The 19,939-nt window shown below is 41.6% G+C and overlaps 1 protein-coding gene across 7 annotated transcripts in view; it reads right to left on the bottom strand.

Annotated features, from left to right (window-relative positions):
* Positions 1-19,939, bottom strand: part of ABCA9 (ATP binding cassette subfamily A member 9) — a 71,367-nt gene that overhangs the window by 9,988 nt on the left and 41,440 nt on the right. For all 7 annotated transcript variants that reach the window (XM_086687867.1, XM_086687863.1, XM_086687865.1 and 4 more), the window contains 10 exons: positions 18,765-18,931; positions 17,988-18,121; positions 14,984-15,121; positions 10,325-10,432; positions 7,518-7,691; positions 7,216-7,329; positions 4,549-4,668; positions 2,313-2,381; positions 1,759-1,850; positions 410-530 (listed from right to left, as the gene is read on the bottom strand). In XM_086687867.1, the coding sequence (XP_086543993.1) occupies positions 410-530; positions 1,759-1,850; positions 2,313-2,381; positions 4,549-4,668; positions 7,216-7,329; positions 7,518-7,691; positions 10,325-10,432; positions 14,984-15,121; positions 17,988-18,121; positions 18,765-18,931 (1,237 nt within the window). The remainder of the gene's footprint in view (positions 1-409; positions 531-1,758; positions 1,851-2,312; positions 2,382-4,548; positions 4,669-7,215; positions 7,330-7,517; positions 7,692-10,324; positions 10,433-14,983; positions 15,122-17,987; positions 18,122-18,764; positions 18,932-19,939) is intronic.

A 19,939-nucleotide genomic window follows, 5' to 3' on the forward strand; every position in this document is an offset into this window, starting at 1 on the left:
GCCCTTCCTCTGGAAATAGGAATAGACACACCCACCAACCCAACAGGGTTGTTAAGACACACACACACACGTACACACATGCACACAAACACACACATGCCCCGGATAAACTGTCTCCTCTTGCAGCAAGCTTTACTCAGCTCACAAAACTCACAAAGCCTGACTTAGGTTTTGTAATGTTTAGCTTTGCTTCCCCAAACTGCGACCCTGAAAACTAAATTAACAAATCTGTGTCTGCGAGCACGTGTGTGTATCTCCCTCGTTCTCTTATTGTTGTGGGCATTGCTTAGTCACTGATGTCAAGTACTGAGCTACGTGGGTGAGGATGAAAGAACCTCAAAGTGTTTTTCAAAAGACTGAGATGGGGAAGTAGCCCCCTTTCTTGGATGAACATGTTTAGTGGCTCGACCTCTTCGAAATCTGCAACCGTCACTGCATTTGTGGTTCTCATTCTTTCCATCTGAACATCTTTATCCTCCCCTTCGGGTTCTTCAGGGTTTGGACAAGTATCACTGCCCCTTGGAGAAATTCTAAAATCAAAACAGTCTGTTAATAACAGGTTTCCAGTTGAAAAGCTTGTCGCAAAAATAGTGAACATTCTGCAGAATGCTCAATCATTTGAATAGATGAACTCTGAGTACAACGCAGGCTCCATTTTTCTGCTCTCTACTGTCTGCCTTGCAAACAGCCTGGTTTCCATCAATGAGGCAACTGAGGCTACTCTTACATCATCCTTGCTTTCTGCCTAGGTTTAATTTTCCTCGTCAGTTGTGGCTTTTTTTTTTTTTTAGTAATAAAATAGTACATACTCTCTGGCAAAGGATTTGGGGCCACCATTTGCACGAAAAAGGCACCTAGCAACTGTAATTTTGACATGGATGGAATTCTGAAGACCTTGCAAGAACTGTGGATTAAAACAGTTGGAATCAGGGATGCATCCCAGAAAATCCAGGGCACAGAATCACCAGTAAGTGAGCACTGTCTTTTCTTAGGAATAGGTCAGAATCCCCCATTCCTGATTGCTACCAATTCAATTCAATTCAATTCAATTCAATTCAATTCAATTCTTTGCTTCATCATCCCCACCACTGAGGACTGTGGATTCTCAGCTCCCTCCTTCATACTGTTACAAATTACTGCTGTAAACAGATTTCCTAAAACATGGCTGTCATCTTGTCATACTCCTGCCCTAACACCTACTTCGCACTTGAACTTGATTCATATTTTGTAAGTTAGGCGAAGTTTCCAAACCACACCGGTCTCGGTTTCCCGTTATGCAATCCGCAAAATCTCCTCTATGCTTCTCTATTCCAAAACCCTCCAAAATTTAGCTTCAACTTAATTTTCTATTATCATTTGACACAAACGTAAAGTTCTTTCCAGCTGCCTTCTCAACTCTATAGGAAGGTGGTGTTTATATCAACTTTTGTTCTTTTGCTCAGACTATTCTATCTTCCTGGATTGGCTACACTTAGCCATTATTTTAAAGATTTGACCTCTCATATATAACTTTCTTCTAGTATGTAAGTGAAATTACGGTATTCCTTAATTTTTTGGCGTCTTATGTGTGCTAATGCGGCTTCTCTCACTGTAGCAAGCTCATTAAAATAGCATGAATTATAATAATTTTGTATAGTACACAATTCCTAGAAAACAATCCCGTGCAGTAATTTTTACGTAATCAACTTAGGCATATTAAAATGTTTTCCACAATGAGTATTAAAATAAAACATGAAATTTTCTTTGAATTTTCTCAACCTGAACACAGGATCTTTTCTCATTAATTTCTTCCTGAACTTCATTTCCAGACACCGGAGAACAAAAACAAAAATGCAAAAGTGAAGGTAAGGCTAAGGGGAGAAAAAGACAATTAGTATTAGAAATCGCCATAAAAACAACAATTTCAGCGCTGGAATTTGTTTAAGGAGTTTGAGCATATGTACAAAGGTAGGTCTGATAACATTTTCACAAGTTTGAAAGAGAATCTAATGTCCAATGAAACTGTTTTCAGAGAAACCACAACAGACCAGATAGTAGTAAGTTGGTACTAGGCTATTCATGCCATCTGAACTTGGACTTCATACTCAGTGTCAGATGATTTTTACACACATAGTGGTCCAGACTTTAAAGCCCATGTGTGCGTGCATGCGTGTGTGTGTGTGTGTGTGTGTGTGTGTGTGTGTGTGTGGTGTTGTTTCAGATGCCTAAAATGCTGGACTTTTAAGGGCCAATATCAAACTTTTTAACTCAATGCTAAGCATCCAAATGTGTCCCTCTCATGCAAAAACATTTAAATGGAAATGTATTCTTACTATTAGCAGGGCCAGAAATACAATCTGATGTTCTGAAGCTCCTAAATAATCCGTGGAGTCGGGAGAAATCTGCAAAATGAGGCAAAGCATGTTTAGATGAACCTCTATCTGTTCTTGAATCTCATCTCATCTAAGATAAACGAATGTCCATTAAATGACCTTGCCAGAGTTTTCTCTTGTGCATCAGGTAAAAGTCAATTTCTGTGTAATGTGTCTTCCTTGCTTTCAAGGTCACTCAGTGTCCTGTCATCCTGTGCTTGGCTCTAAGCTCAGATGCTTCTATACACTGCGTCAACAGGATTTGTCCTGACCCATCAAAGCCATGGGCAGGATTCATCTTAAGACAAACCCTCTCCCCTAATTTCACCTGCCTTGCTCTCTACATCTGCATTCCTTCTGCCTCTTCTTCTCCAACGGCCCTGGAACCCTTATGTTGCTCTGTCCCTTGCTCCACCAGCTCTGAGAACAGTCCTGACAACCCCTCATGCTAAAGACAAAAGCTATTCGCCTGGAGTTTTCCATGGTTGTCATTAGATTTACAATACGTGCATACATAATACACAGGCATAATACTTAAGGGCATGATTTTCACGAGAGTCACAATACGTTTTGAAACATCCCCCAAATCTTTAGTAAATAAAGAGTAAAGAGCTAATTTTGTTTCTTGAGCTGTGTTTCCCAGGACCTTTTTCTGAACAATTTTAAGCTAAGATAGTGAATCTCTACCACCGCCATCCACCGTCACCGCCATTCACCGTCTAGAAAAGATGGCTTTTTTTTTTTTTTCTCATTGAACAGTTTGCCAGGACCCTGGCGTTATTTCAAATGATCTTGCTCTTCTACGTGCCTTGGTCACCCACTTTCAATAACTGGACCACATCCCAAATCAACTTCAGACCCCCTAATCTTTGCCCTGTCTACCATGTTTTATTTTTTCAGCTTCCTTGCTCTACTACCCTTATTCCGTGATTTGGAGTTGGTGACCCTCCAACCCACCGACCCAACCTCTTTCTCACTGTCCACAAACCTCCTAATTTCCTTAACTGCGTCATTCCCTGGTCTGTTGTTACAATTCCTCCTTATACAGAACTGCTGCTCCTTTATCCTTCTCTTTGTCGGACTCACGCGGCAAAACACTAACCCTGATTGAATCCAATGCCGAGGAGGAGGCTATGATAAAACAGCAACAACAAACCAACAACAACAACAAAGCCATCAACTTTGCTGACTTCACGTGAAAAGTAGGGCAAGGAGTCTTTTAGTACTTCCCGTCAGTGCTACTGACTACTTTCTGAAATGATTGCTTACTATTCTCCTCATTCAACTCCTTTTCCATCTCCCCATTATTCTTTTTAGCAAGACCAGAAGTCGCTGTCTCTAGGCCCTGTACCCCTTCCTCATTTCACATTATCGACTAAGCTTCCTCTTGTTGGGTTTTGTGTTCAACCTCCATTGAGTTCTATCTTGTTGATATCACCAATGGCTTCCATGTAGTCAAATCCAGCGGTCTCTTCTCGGTTGTCAACTTTTAAGACCTCTGTGTTAATCACTCCCTCTTTCCTGAAACATTCTTTATTGCCATCTGGCACACAACCCAGTGTACGGATGCTTTTAGTGTTTAAGGAGAGTTTCTGAGAAGAGATTCTGGCACACAACGGTCCCCCATTTTTTCTCCTACCTCATGGGCTCCTTCTCAACCTGACTTGCTGACTCTTCCTCTTCCCAATCTTTAAATTTTGGAGTTCAAGGCCAAACCCTTGGCCCAGTTTTTATACTGACTCAGGAGGTTATATAATCTGGCCTCATGGCTTTAGATATCACTTATATGCTAATGAATCTCAGTAACCACATGCTGAATTTCAGACTCCAACATCCTACCGGCTACATATTTCCCACCGCATGCCTATTAGGAAGCTTAAACCTAATATGTCTAAAATGAACAGAAAAAGCACATCTCATTGGCCTCCCACTGGGGTCATTTGTTCCCACGAGAGAGGGTTATCATGAGAATTATAACATTCCACTACTGTGGAGTTGCCTTTGACCTTCATGAACCAAGGCAGAACTTCCTTATTGACTAACATGACCCCTGCCTATGATAAGAGAATGATCTCTCCAAAGACAGAGGCTTCAAGTATTGTACAGATAAAGACTCCACCTACATTTTTACAATATTCTAAGCTATCTCCAATGGCTACGCATTTCATGACCCTATGGCAGGTGTGAAATTACTTACCTCGGAGAAAATGAATAGAGAGCCAATCAGTGTGAAAGGTGGTATTAATATGGTGCAGAGAAATAGCCCCAGAAATCCATATTCATTTAGATCCGTAGCAACTATCGAGAAGATGGTGATCTAAAAAATAAAGTGCAGCCTAATTTCACTAACGCGAAAGAATCTGAATTCTAGGGCGTTTTCCGAGAGAGTGAGAATTCATCTCACCAAGGTTCCCATTTTCAACTTTTGCCTCCTAAGGCCATACTGCCACCATGTTTGCTTTCTTTTTTTTCTTTGTGACACAAGATTGTGTCACAATTCTGTATTGGAGTGACTGACATTTGTAAGACACAACAGGGCTTCTCAAATTCAACACGTGCACACATGAGCTTGGAATCCTTGCTGAAATTCGGATTCTGACAAAAGGGCTATTTCTTACACATTACTCTGGATTTTTTTTTTCCATTTCACAGCAGGTCATAGACACCTGTTTGGGTTTAGGCACACCAGCTATTCCACCTTCATAGCTGCACAGTATTTCCTTGACTGGATGTGCAAGGATTCAACGGTTTTGCCTTCAGAAAGTGTGTTGTTTCCATGTCTCTGCCCCTGTAAATGATGGTCTACACAAACCCTTGTAGATCGACACTCACCGTCTTCAAGGAAACGTTCTGAGATTCTGAGAAGTGTAAATGCAGGTTAACATTTATGTGAATTTGAATTTTCAACAGTTACTAACAGATAATTTTTCAAAACGATGGTGACACTCTATTTGTTTATAAACCATCAATCCGTGTGTATTTTATGCCTCCTCACTGATGCAGGGTGCTATAATTAATTCCTGCAGGTGTCTTTGTTTTATTGCTGATATTAAGCAAACAGCTGTATAAGCTTACTATGTTTTTTGGTTTTAGTTTTATTTTTAGTAATTTGTCCTTCCAGTGTTTATACTTTTTACTGGGCATTTTTAAAGAAATTGTGTGGTGTTTTCTTAATTCATGCAGTTTTCCTCTGTTGGTTTGATAGCTGCTCATACTGAACCATCATCACAATCTGAAATAAATCACTGGCCTGCTTTCCCTCTTCTTTTAACTTCCTTCTGGGTTTTCTTTGTCATGTTTTTGTTTAGGGAACTGTCCTTGATTCTCCAGGCTAATTTGATTTTTTTTTTTTTTTTGCTCTTTCTTAGAATTTGTTATTAAAGTTATGCTCACTTTATAAAAGGAACTATTACACTTTGTGGATTTTTAAAATATAAATATGTTATAACCATGATTCCCAAAGCTACGCAATCTTCATGGATGTTTAACAGAATTCAGTGGTCCCGACCAGTGCTTTTATAGCATTTCTTATTTTCTTAAGTTCTTTATTTTAGCTTATTTCTTGGTTGGATTAATTTCATCCTTAAACGGTTCATCTTTCTTCCACCAGCTTTATTGAGATATTATTGACATATAACATTAGGTAAGTTGAAGATGTACAATGGGATGATTTGACACACATATATATTGTGAAATGATTACCAAAATAATGTTGGTTACCACATCCCGAACTTCACACAGTTACCATTTTGTTGTGACAATGAGCAGATTTAAGAGCTACTCTCTTAGCAACTTTCAAGTAAATGGTACAGCCTTGTTAACTATAATCATCATGCTTAAATTAGATCCCCAGAACTTACTCATCCGATAACGAAATTTGTACCCTTTGACCAATATCTCCCTATTTCCCTCACCCACAGCCCCTGGTAACCACCATTCATTTCTCTGTTTCTACGAGGTTGGTTTTTTAGGTTCCAGATATATGTGAAATCATACAGCATTTGTCTCTTCCTGTCTGACTTATTTCACTTAGCCTAATCTCCCCAAGGTTAATCCTGCAAGTAGCAAAATTCTTATGGCTGAATAATATTCCATGGTATATATATACGACATTTTCTGTAGCTATTCGTCTGTCAGTGGATAATTAGGTTGTTTCCATGTCTCGGCTATTGTGACTAAGGCTACAATACACATGGGGTGCACGTATCTCTAAGAGGTAGTGATTTCATTTCTTTCGAATAAATACCCAGAAGCAGAATTGCTGGATCATATACTACTTCTATTTTTTTTAATTTCTGAGGAAACTCCATACTGGTTTCCACAGTGGCTGCACCAATTTACATTCCCAGTAACAGTGTAAAGGGTTCTCTTTTCTCCATATCCTTGCCAGCATTTCTTATCTCTTCTCTTTTTGATGATAGCCTTCTTAACAGGCGGGAGGCGATGGCTCAGTGTGGTTTTGACTTGCATTTCCCTGATGATTAGTCACATTAAGCTTATTTTCACGTACCTGTTAGCTATTTGGATGTGTTCTTTAGAAAAATGTCTATGTCCCTTACCCATTTTAAAATCAGATGATGACGGCGATGCTTACTTCGCTATTGAGTTATATAGGTTCCTTACGTAGCTCGGATATTAACCCCTTACTAGATCTATGGCTTGTAAATATTTCCCCCATTCCATACATTGTCCTATCATTTTGTTGATTGTTTGGTTTTCTGTGCAGGAGCTTTTTTAGTTTGATATTCTCCGCCGCCCACCCCCCACCCCCCCGCCCCGTCGATTTTGTCTTTAAGACATATATTCTTAAAATTATTTAAAAATGATTTAAAAATAAAATAATGTGTACTGAATGCGTACTTACAATTAAGAAGAAAAATGACCAGACGCCACTATTTTTCCTCCCGTTGCGAAAAATGAATGAAATCACATATGTCAAGAAAACCAGGGAAGAGACATACCCAATACTACACAAGATCTGAAAACAGAAAATATTAAGGTTGGATAACATAACTACTATCCAGGAAAGTCATCATCCTTAAGCCTCACCTTTCCAAACCATGCTATAGGAAAGGTAATGTGAAGTTCTTTAGTTTAAGATTAATCATGTTACGGCATTCATGAAATGCAGACTAATAAAAGTATCTCATAATTTTTACCACTTACCTGAACTAACAGGTTTTGAATTACAAATACAATCTCATCTGGGCTGAACACGTAATCCATTATTTGCATGAGAAGGAGGATTAAGAAGTAGAGTGAAATATCCACCAGTGCCTGGCCAAACCAGTAGGCAGAAGGGTAGAGGCCTGAAATCCGGAGCTGGGAGTGAGCTTTGCTCTGGTAAAGGAAAGGAGGCATCATCAAAACTGCTGAACAGTTGAGAAATTGCAAATACGTGGTCCCAAAATCATTCACTTTTGTCCTGTGTCCCTTTCGTATATCACACCGATTTAGTAAATGACACGGTCACTGGCCATACTCCTCTGTCAGGGGGATCAGTGGTGCTCCGGACCGTATGGTGACGTCACCGTCCAAGAGAGAAATGCACTCACATAACCAGCTCACGCTCCACCACCGAACGACTGGGCATGGCCTCAGTGAGAAAATTCCTGTTCTTTCCTTTGCAATGCTACTTTTCCTTTCGCGAGAACACAAATTGTACACAGATTCAAAAGATGTAGGTTTACAATTTCCTGTAAGACTCTTAAAATTCATGCTGGATGTGAACAGTCCATTTATAATTGGCGTTTTATTTTAGGTCCAAGGAATGCTCTTCTAACAAGTCAATTTCATTACACGCTCTTTAGGTTGGCATAAGAAGACGTCTGCTAAAATCAATAACATAAAAATGGCCTTGATTTATTGCCTTGAAGTAAACCACATCTTTCGTTATTACACAGGAAAACGAGGAAGTTGATTTTGATATTGTGACCCACTACAAGCTACATCGTGGCAGTGACTGTCTTAACACAAGGCTTAAAATGTTACTTGAATATTCCTAACAGTGAAGCACAAAAGTAATAAAAAATTTTAAATCTAAAATTGAGTCTATGTGAAGACATTCGTTAGGAAAACAGTTGGAATGGAGACAAATATTCTGGAAAGGGGAATGTACCCAGAAAAAAAGCAGGAGAGAGAATAATAGCGAGGGTGTGTTAGAGAGCTGGACGTTTTCTGTTCGTTGATGTGTTTGTTTACTGAGCACACCGTGTGCCTGACTTTGTGTTGGTCATGGGGTTCTTGGGGAGTTTGACTTGCAGTGAGGAAGGGGGATAAAAGCAACATGCAAATAAATGTAGCAAAAGCTACATAATCAAAATTGTTCACATTAAAATTTAAGAAGTGGGGTGCCTGAGTGGCTCAGTCGGTTGAGCGTCTGACTCTTGATTTCGACTCAGGTCATGATCCCAGGTTCATGGGATGGAGCCCTGCATTGGGTTCCGCACTGGGCACGGAACCTGCTTTGGATTCTCAATCTTTCTCTCTCTCTCTCTCTTTCCCTGCCCCTCTCCCGCTCTCTCTCAAATATAAAATAAAATAAAATAAAATAAAATAAAATAAAATAAAATAAAATAAAATAAAACAAAATTTAAGAAGTAAAATTAAAAGTGTTAAGATAAGGATCACGTGAGAGCCTTTAGGAGGGAGATGAATTGGGGGCACCTGGGGGGCTCAGTTGGCTAAGTGTCTGACTTCGGTTCAGGTCATGATTTCACAGTTCGAGAGTTCGAGCCCTGCGTCGGGCTCTGTGATGACAGCTCAGAGCCTGGAGCCTGCTTTGGATTTTGTGTCTCCCTCTCTCTCTGCCCCTCTCCCACTCACGCTCCATCTCTCTAAAAAATGAATAAGCATTCAAAAATTTTTTTAAAAAAGAAGGGAGGTGAATTGTAATTAGTGTATCTGTCAGAGAGGGTTCTCTTGAGAAGGACCCGAGTTAGGATCTAAGCAGTGAGTGGGAATGATACAGGTGACTGGTAGGGAGCATGGCAGGCAGAGAGAATAGGACAGAAGACTTGCGCGGGTACAGGTGATGCTCTCGGGAAACTGAAGAGAAGCCAGCAGACTAGACATAGTCATCAGGGCGACAGTGGTGTCATCTCAAAATGGAGAGAGACATCCGGGTCCAGACCATGCGTGGCTTTTCAAGCTGGGCAGCAAGGGTTTCATTCTTACCCTTCGGTTCGGCAAGAAACCACAGAGGGGACTTAGGTAATCAACGTGGCCAGATGTGTGTTTTTAAGTAATTGCTCTGTCACACGGTGTGGAGAGTGGATACAAAGACTAACGAGGATCCACACACAGTGAACAGCGGGAGGCTGATGTGCTCGTTCAGGAGAGAGGTGTTAGTGGCTCTGACTAGGGTGTTGAAGGAGAGGGTGGGGGAACGTGGAAAGATTCTAAACATATTTCAGAAGCAAATTCCGTGACATCGCCATTGGCCGGCTGTGGAGGTTAAGGAGAAAGCCGTATCAATACCATGGGACTGCCAATTAAATTTGAATTTTAGATGAATATCTTAAAAAAAAAAATGTTTACTACAAGTATGTTCCAACGGAATGAAGCTCGAATGAACCTTTAAAGGGGCCATCTTTTCCAACAGTAAGGCAAAGTGCTGTGCTGAGTCGGTTAGGACTTTGAGTAACTTGGTGAAGTTTCTGAAAGTGAAAACCATCCCTGAGTGGGGCATTGTGACGATGTCGGAAGGTTGTGGTCATCCATAACAAGCTCAGTGATGAAGACTGCCATTCCCTGTTAGCTGATGGTACCTCCCAAGCTTCCTGAGGTCCCAAATTTGTGTAAGAGAAGTAACCTTTGCTTCATATTTGTCAACCTTTTCTTAAAATGCCTGGCGATGCATTGCTGCAAGCACACAAACTGGGCTCCCCACCTCCGTGTAAATGCAACGATCATAGTGGAGAAGGGGTCTGTGAGTAACAGGAACACATAAGGACTTTGTTCACTCTTCTTACTTTATAGTCGCTGATGCTGCTCATTGCAATGTAAGGAGTAAAACAGGCTGCGACAGGGATCCAGAAGAAGGCGTTACTCAGGTACTCGTGGTCATAAGACACGTGCTCCTGAAATCGTGCAGAACACATGAGCCAATGGCGGTTGGATGTATGGTTCATCTGTACGTCACTAAATCATTCAAATAAGTGAATTGGTCGAACCCCCCAGAGCACCTCCCAAGGTCCCATTTGCAACTTCTCACCCACCCTCTTTCAATCCCGTGGTGCAGGAACCTGGGCATTCGGAACATATATCCTGCTTTACTGGGGAAGAGGCGAACTCCACGGAGTTGTACCCATTGGCCAAGGTCCCACAGCTAATAACTCGTGAGGCAGGCACAAAGCCTCTGTGCCTCTGACCTCATCATGATGGCAACATTTAGCCGATGTTTTAATAGACAACAGAGTGGGTGTGCTTTCAGTGGAAGAGCTATCTCGCTACGCTCAGCAACTGGGGCCAAATCAGTTCAGTCCAACATTTACTAAGAATCGTTCCTTTAGCGCGACGAGGTGTGGAAGTGGCAAGTTCAAATGCCTTCAGGGACCTGGCAGATATAAATTTCTTTTGCTAAATAGGTGGTGGGGCTGGGAGAAGATTGGTCAACAGACCTCTACATACGGGCAGCGAATTTCAACAATTAAAAATCCTATGCAGGGTAAGGAGGGCCTTGCGCTTTGCTAGAAGCCTTAGTTTAATATGGGATTAGTTGTCTCACTACACAGCACGTCATCTGAGGTCAGGTATCATGTGTTACTTCCCTCTCCTCTTAGCCCCTCCTAAACCTCAGTGCCCTTCTGAGCACATAAAAACTGCCCAAGATGCTTATGCAGAGATTCAGCCCCGGACACGGTAGAGAAGACACCAAGGACCCATTTCATATCTTTCCCTGTGGTCACCCTTGTAGATTTGCCAGAGCTGGGAGATCTTTGGGAATGGAAAGATCGCAATTAGTCTAAACAGCCAGCCTCCTTCCTCGCAACTTGGTTTGTAAACGACATGCTATGTCCATGTTAGATCATACCCCACCAAAGTCAGAGTTTTGTAGGGGCTCAGCCTGGAGGGACCCCCAGAGACACCGGACGTCACTGGGTCATTTGGTCAGTTGAGGACATGCAGGAGTGGCTGGTTAAGAACGCTCGGGAACCTCGAGCTCTGTGCTTTAGATCCAAGGGGGGATGGGCTTGCAGAACTGTAGGAGAATGCCAGAAGCTGGGTGGGGAATTCAGCAGGGGATGCCCAAAGAGAATTTATCAACCATGAACTCGAGGTCAGCTGGGCTTAACTACTTTGTAGTTAAGACATCTTTGTAAAGGCAGGAACTCAGGGCGGGTTATCTGTTCATTCTTGGGAGTGCTCTACTCTTGGCTATCCAGATTATTCACTAGCCTCTTCAAACATAATAGCCAAGGACACATATCATCACTTCTTTATGTGGCAGTTTCCTTAGATGTGTAATATAACAACGATAATACTGTCCATCTTAAAAGTCTTATTAGGACATCGGAATATGATACTACATGTAAATCACACGGTAAATGTTCTAAGTATCTGAGGTTAACTTGGAGCCTCCTGTTGTCGGGAATAAGTTTAGGAATTCTCTGAGCCCCACGTGGATGGGTTCACAAGGCATAAAGAATTACAAAGCCACAGGATGCTCACACCCAAGTTTGGGTAAACAAGATTAAGTAAATAGGTATCGAGAAGGCGGGGCAAAGACCCCAATGCAAGGGTATATGAGGTAAAGAAGATTAGGGATTCTGGACGGATACACCCCGCAATTTAGTACCATAGCAGAAAGCTGCTTTCACTGGAAGGAAGGACCAAATCAGGTAAACAGGTAAATAGGGCTATTGGCTCTGCCTGGTGAAGCTGCCCAGAGCTAATTAGCAAAAGAAAGGTACCTTGTTGACCCTGAGGTTACCTGCTTTATCTGTCTTATCCCTTAGGCTGGCTAAGATAAACAGACATGGCGCCTCCTGTCTGCTGTTAACAACCATCTGCACGGCGGCAGGATTTTGTTTTGTATTGACCCAAACCCCTAACACCGTGTATCTTCCAAACACCCTTTCCCTCACACCCACCAGTTAGTGTTCACAGATTTATTGTCTCTTTGTGCCCGTCCATCACCATGTTTGTAAACATGATCCTAATAAAAATGAAGCAAGGCCCCTTAATCGGGGCTCTTGTCTTCTCCTGGACATTAGCCAGCTCTCATAATTTAATCCTGCATCCCGCTTTCTTGTCTAGCAAGACAAGAAATTCTAGACCCAAAGTCTATGACATCCTGTGAACAGGGAGACAGTTGTTTCTGCTCAAGAGATTTCAGGAGGAAAGACTCTTGTGATGTGGTTGGAGAAAACGATGCTATAAAGTGCTTATGAGGAACGTGGGGCAGCCCTCATCACACCCCAAATCTCTATAGCTTTCCAACAGCGTGCAAGAGGCACTCAACAGTCCTTAGAGCTCTTTCTGAAGAGGCACAGTTTACAGCGGGGGCGGAAGTTGTTAAACTACCCGCATGATGGGCACATCAAACAATGAACAAGGGAAACTGGAGAGAGCTTGGCAGTGAGGACATCTCAGCAGCAGCTGAAGGGAAATTCTGCTCCGCAACATCGAGCGCATCTTCATCTACAGAAGGGACGGGGGTCAAAGCCAAGCACTACCGGAGACAATCACACAGGTCACCAAGGCTGTGGTGACAACATATGTAGAAGCCAGCAGTGGCAGATGCAGCTAGAGAAGGAAGCGATGTCTCCACGGCACCATTTCTTTCTGTCTTACTCTCTCCATCCTTCCTCCTGGCTTCCAACGCCAGCAACATTTTACTCAGAAGGGAGCAGAAAGAGGGGGTGGGGCAGGGCGTCCAGAGCAAGATCAACTGTCTCCTTTCTACTCCAAGATGTTAAACGATAAAAGGGGAAAATAAACGCCAAAGTCCACCGCAGCTCACCCACGCCAGTCCACATCCATTAGGTCAACAAAGTGACCCCGTGGTGTTTGAATTGGAAAGGACATTGAAGCTTTGGACAGCATGGGAATCGTTCTTAATAATAAAGAGTGACCTGGAAACTACAGAGTATTCCCAAGGTATCATATCAAGAAGGTGAAGGGAAATTCAACATGGCGGGGTATTAGATCCGCACACCCTCCCCCACTGTGGAGATTCTGACTCAGGATGTCAGCAGACCTGGAAAATTATATTTTATTTTTTAAAATTTTTATTTATTCTTTATAAGTTTATTTATTTGTTTTGAGAGAGAGAGAGAGCATGCACAAGCAGGGGAGAAGCAAAGAGAGAGGGAGAGAGAGAATCCCCATGGTGACGGTGCAGAGCCTGATGTGGGGCTCGAACTCACCAACTGTGAGATCCTGACCTGAGCTGAAATCAAGAGCTGGACACTTAACTGACTGAGCCACCAGGCGCCCCCAAGGAGATTATATTTTACACAAGAACTGCTTCTAGTTTTAATTCAGCCTGGCCTCTGATCTAGTCAAAGCTGAACGTTCTTTAATGGAAACTTGGTGCACTCCCCAGAAAAATAATATTAAGAGTAGTTGTGTTAATAAGCACAATTTACTGAGTGCCTGTGGTTTTCTATGTTTATGTGCTTATTATTGGTCTTTACAATAACTCGGTCAACTGAACCTGTTGCTTGCATTGCCTTATTTACTTCTCAAGAAAACTTGTGATGAAATTTTTATCTGTATTTTTCTGTGGATTGCTGACCCAAAGCCTACAGAAGTCGAGTTGTTACAAAGTCCACAGAGTCTGGTCTTTAAGACTGGCTGTTTCAATGAAGTCCCATTACCACAGATGTGACAGGTGGTGACAGATCTAAGAGGAGAGGCCGTCATTTCCTTCTCCCAATTAATTATATTTTCTGCTGTTCCATTGACTCTAAGCCACCCAATTCAGGTTGCAATGTTACATAATCATTGCTAGATAGTGTGTGTCTGCATATATGTGTGTGTATGCACGAATGCAGAAATGTAAACTACACATATTTAAAACGTATATGCATTCAGGGTGCCTGGGTGGCTCAGTCGGTTAAGCGTCCGACTTTGGCTCAGGCCATGGTCTCACGGTTTGTGAGTTCGAGCCCCGCATCGGGCTCTGTGCTGACAGCTTGGAGCCTGGAGCCTGCTTCAGATTCTGTGTCTCCCTCTCTCTCTGCCCCTCCCCTGCTTGTGCACGTGTGTGCGCTCTCTCTCTCTCTCAAGAATAACTAAAACACTAAAAAAAAAAAAAAAATTTAAAACATACACGTATTCAAGGACAAATTCACAAAAATTAACATGATATTGGGGCACGTGGGTGGCTCAGTTGGTTAAGCATCTGACTCTGATTTTGGCTCACGTCATGATCTGATTGTGAGATTGCTTTCCCTGTGCTGACAGCTGAGAGCCTGCTTGGGGTTCTCTCTCTCTCTCTCTCTCTCTCTCCTCTGCCCCACCCCTGCTCATGCTCGCTGTCTCTCTCTCTCTCTCTCTCTCCCTCTGAGAATCAATAAATAAACATTATAAAAACAGACAAACAAACATATTATGTCAGCATTTCAAGGGTGTTCTTGAAAACTTCTTAGGGCTCAAGGTAAATGAGATAATATTATACTTACTTCAAAATAAGTACTTCTGTCGGTCTGAATGCGCTCTGAAGAATTAAAAATCCCAAGGAGCCCATTGCTGATGATATCCATGAGGACAGGAAAGCAGTTCAGCCTTTTGGTGTTACATGCTATCGAGAATCTGTGACCCTACAATATAACAAACATGCATTCTAAGTCCTCAGGAAGCAAACACAAAATTTAACGAAGGGATATGGTAGAAAAATCATTTGACATATTGACAACACGAGAAAGCCAAGGCACCGGAAGTGATTAATGTCACCATTCCTCATATTATCTGATTAATTCCTGATATACCACGAGGGGCATCTTTGCTCTCTACTGGCCATGGCATCAGCCAGGTGGCTGTTGATGCCTAAACTCTCACAACACAAAATCCCTCCGGTGATTTTTAGCAACGTCACCATTAAAGTCCACAGAACAGCGTGTCTTTAACATGACATTAGGCTTTCTTTCCAAGTGCGACACATTCATTTTATAAACTACGAACGTGTGAATCCTTGGAGGTAGAAGGCAGGTGGTTATTGTAACGAAAGTGTAGGTTTTCACAACTACGGATCCTGTGGTGGCAACGTCACATGTAAAATCTCTTTTAAAATGACATTTTGAAATCATTTCACCGAGTATGTCAGTCAAGCCATTATGCTGTATACCTTAAACTGATACAGTGCTGTATATCAAGCATATCTTAATAAAACTGGGGGAAAACATAAGGTAAAAAAAAAAGTTACATCTGTATCTGTATCTATCTTTAAAAAAAACATAGGACATATATATACATATACATAATATAATTACTTCTCCCCCAGATAGAAAGAATATACGAGGGGCGCCTGGGTCGCTTAGTCAGTTGAGCATCCAACTTCAGCTCGGGTCATGATCTCTCAGTTCATGAGTTCGAGCCCAACATCGGGTTCTCTGCTATCAGTGCGGGGGGAGGGGGGGTCCGCTTTGGGTCCTCTGTTCCCCTCTCTCTGCCCCTCCCCCACTTGTATGCACACACTCTCTCTCTCTCAAAAATATACACACATTTTTTAAAAATCCGGCAAAAGGGGCGCCTGGGTGGCGCAGTCAGTTAAGCGTCCGACTTCAGCCAGGTCACGATCTCGCGGTCCGTGAGTTCGAGCCCCGCGTCAGGCTCTGGGCTGATGGCTCGGAGCCTGGAGCCCGTTTCCGATTCTGTGTCTCCCTCTCTCTCTGCCCCTCCCCCGTTCATGCTCTGTCTCTCTCTGTCCCAAAAATAAATAAAAAACGTTGAAAAAAAAAAAAAATCCGGCAAAAAAAAAAATAAGTAAATTATTATTTGGGCATGCAGTTTTGCAATCATAAATAAATTATGACTTGCATCTTATATAATTACTTTAAGCAATGTTTATTGATATTAAGAATGCCATTTTTTAAAAATTGTTTTTCTGAGCACACTGGTAACTAACTTGATTAAGACGTACTAAGGACTAGTTTGATTGGAGGTAATTTCTACTAAATATGTTTTTAAGTTTATTTGTTATTTATTTTGAGAGAGACAGGGAGAGTGAATGGGAGAGGGGCAGACAGAGAGAGAGGGGGACAGAGGATCCGAAGTAGGCTTTGTATTGACAGCAGAGAGCCTTATGCGGGGCTCAAATTCATGGGCTCTGAGATCATGACCTGAGCCAAAGTCTGACACTTAACCGACTGAGCCAGCCAGGCGCCCTGAAGGTAATTTTTAACTTTATTATTGGCATGGAAATTATTTCTGAAAATTAATTCTGACAAGTTGCCAATGGTCAAGCTTTGTGAGACTTACGTGCCGTGATTTATACATATAACATTGTCTTTTCGTCTTTTTTCATTTGTTTACTACAAGGATCGCTCCCCAAACTCCCATGGGGTCTAGGCAGATAATACACATAAGTGAAGTCGTGTGGAGAAAGAGTAACAGACGAATGAAGTCCAAGTCTAAACTGGGCAACTGTTTTGCAATTCCAAATGCAGACTGCCAGAATTTGCACATGAAGGGTTTTTTCAAGAGTAGCCAGAAATTTCAACTAAAAAAAAATTTTTTTTTAATGGTTATTTAGTTTTGAGAGAGAGAAAGAAAGAGAGAGAGAGAGAGAGAGCACGAGCAGGGGAGGGACAGAGAGAGAGGGAGATGCAGAATCCGAAGCAGGATCCAGGCTCTGAGCTGTCAGCACAGAGCCCAATGTGGGGCTTCAACTCACAAATGGTGAGATCATGACCTGAGCTGAAGTCAGACGCTTAACTGACTGAGCCACCCAGGCGCCCCATACAAAGTTCATTTTTTATATGAAATACACCAATCTTAAATATTGCCAAATAAGGCGGTCCTTCTCAAACTTTGATGAGCATACTGATCCCCTGCAGATTTTATTAATGTGCAGGTACCCAGTAGGTGTGGAGTGGGGTCTCAGAGTCTGCATTTCTAACCAGCTCTTAAGTGATCCGCTGATGCTGATTCATGAACCACAAGTTGCAGGAAACTAAGGCATTTTTTTTTTTTAATATCAGATAGTTGAGCATAAATACTTATCTGAAGATTTGACCCATTTGTATAGAGTTCAGCAGGTAAGACTTGAGCTTTTTTCCCATAAAAATATACAAAAGCCTATTGTAAAAAATTGAGCACTGATTTTTTTTTTGGTAACAAAACTGAAGTTCATAATAGATATTAATCAGATTTATTATTAGAGGATTCATCAAAATGACATTTGAGTTGAAATCCAATTGAGAATACAGTTTAAATTAGTGATTCGAATGGAACACAGTAGATAAGATTTAAACTCATTATTAATAATAGTGCATACAATTTAATAAAGAATGCAATCAAATAGCATTTCATTATATGTTGCTGTGTAAATAATAATAGTACAGCTTCTCCTCTAAAAATAAGAGATATCCCACCTGTTTGTGTTAAATCGGCCTTGTATGTCAGTTGTTAGGTGTTATTCCGATGGCATTCATCCCCCATCTTTGGTGAGATCAGAGCCCAACATACCTTGTCGTCACCTGACACAGTGATCGCACCATTGTATGATGGCTCGTTCGGGCCATTTCTAGTTCCAAAGGCATCCACTTCCAAAGCTATGTTCTGTTGCCTCAGTGAACGTACGAAGTTATCAATGCTCGACCCTATCATGAAGGTAAAAATCAAACGAAGCAAAAGTGAAGTCAAACAATGGTCAAGTAATATTAAAAAAAACAACAACAACACAAAACAAGACTAAACTAAATGGTGTCACCCAAAGCCTACCATGATGACCATCTAAGGATTTCCTTAGAAAGGCAGAATTGATGTTGTGATACCCAAATCCATTCTCATATCGAAAGTATGACAAGATTACTTTACCTAGAGTCTAGCTATTGACATAGAATTTCTGTTCATGTAGAAATACTACTCAAAATTAACATCATAATCCTCAAAGATCTTCTGTGTTCTTAGAAATTTAGAACAGATTTTTTCCCCCAGACCCCAAGAATGCATAACACTTAAAACATGTTATGGAAAGACTTCAAAGATCAGTCAGTGACCTACCAACAACCCTTTTTGTTGCTTGATGTGATACACTTTAGGATTTAAGTAAACTCGCAAAACTGTTTCTAAAAGAAACTCCCCAGTCTTGAGTTTTTCACTTTTTAAATTAATTTCTTGTCTGGCCTCATATGTGTTTTCTAAAACATACAAGACTTTATTTTTCCCCTCATGGTTTATGCTGCCCGGGGAATCCTTCAACAGGAGCGACACGGAAAAGTTACATTTGAGCCTCATGTTTACCTGTTTTATTGATGACCAGTAGGGGGGTCAGAGGAACTTGGGGTGGTTGTCCCGGGGAGAGGAAGTACATATTAGGAGCCAGTCCCCAAGAATAACTCTTTTGATATAACTCATAGAATAGATGTTCCAAAAGCTGAGGGCAAAAGCTGATGCCAAAAAGCAACAATCTATATGGAGGAGAACGCAGAAGAAAAAAATTCACCTATAGCGACTTTTGTAGACTTTTCAGTTTGAGTAGATAATGGGTATGATAATAGAAATACATTATAGACACTAACGAAACAAATGAATCATGCTTCCCACCTCCTCTCCATTTCTTCTTTCTAAAATGAAATGGCTTCTACATATTTATGCTTGGCCTTTCTCTCTCTCTAAATGCCTCCCCCCAGCCTCCCCCGCTTTTGGAAATGTCATTCAAGCTCATGATGTTGGCTGAGTAGGACTCTTATTTATTTTTGAGAGAGACCTCAAGAGGAGGAGGGGCAGAGAGAGGGGGACAGAGGATCTGAAGTGGGCTCGTTGATGGCGAAGAGTTCCATGGGGAGCTCGAACTCAAGAACCATGAGATCACAACCCGAGCCAAAGTTTGACATTCAAGTGACTGAGTCACCCAGGCGCCCCTGGCTGAGTAGGACTCTTAAATCTCTCTCCAGCTCCCACTTCTTCCCTCTGTTTCCCTCTTGCATTTCTCCCTTTTTCTGGACCACCGTTGCTGGCAAATCACTAACGCCCAGGCGTATCACTACACTCTGAACTTTTTCCCCCTCCTGTTCCCAATTACAACATTTTCTCATAAACCCAAGTTCCAAGGACCAATCATTTTCCGCTCATTTGTCTCTGGTAAAGTCCCTTTTCTGAATGGTTGAAAATGTCAATCGTAAAAAAAAAAAAAAAATGTCTATCGTATCGTCATTATTACGTGCCTAGAAACATTTTCTCTAACTCTTTTCGAGTCTGGACCTGAATTATCTCCTTCCTGACCTCTTTCAATATTGTCCTCAATGACTGTTTTTCTTGTCTCCAGAGTCTTCTATTTCCAAACCATTTTGTGCTGTTGCCCAATTAGGTTTCCTGGCAATCTGTGCTAATGATGTCAATCACCTTTCCAAATAAAAACTAAAATGTCAGTATTTCCTCATTATTCACAAAGCCCAGCTCTTCAGCTGTATGTAATA

The sequence above is a fragment of the Puma concolor genome, chromosome E1, assembly GCF_028749965.1.
Source record: "Puma concolor isolate L17-30 chromosome E1, mPumCon1.1.hap2, whole genome shotgun sequence".
In the NCBI taxonomy this organism is placed as follows: domain Eukaryota; kingdom Metazoa; phylum Chordata; class Mammalia; order Carnivora; family Felidae; genus Puma; species Puma concolor.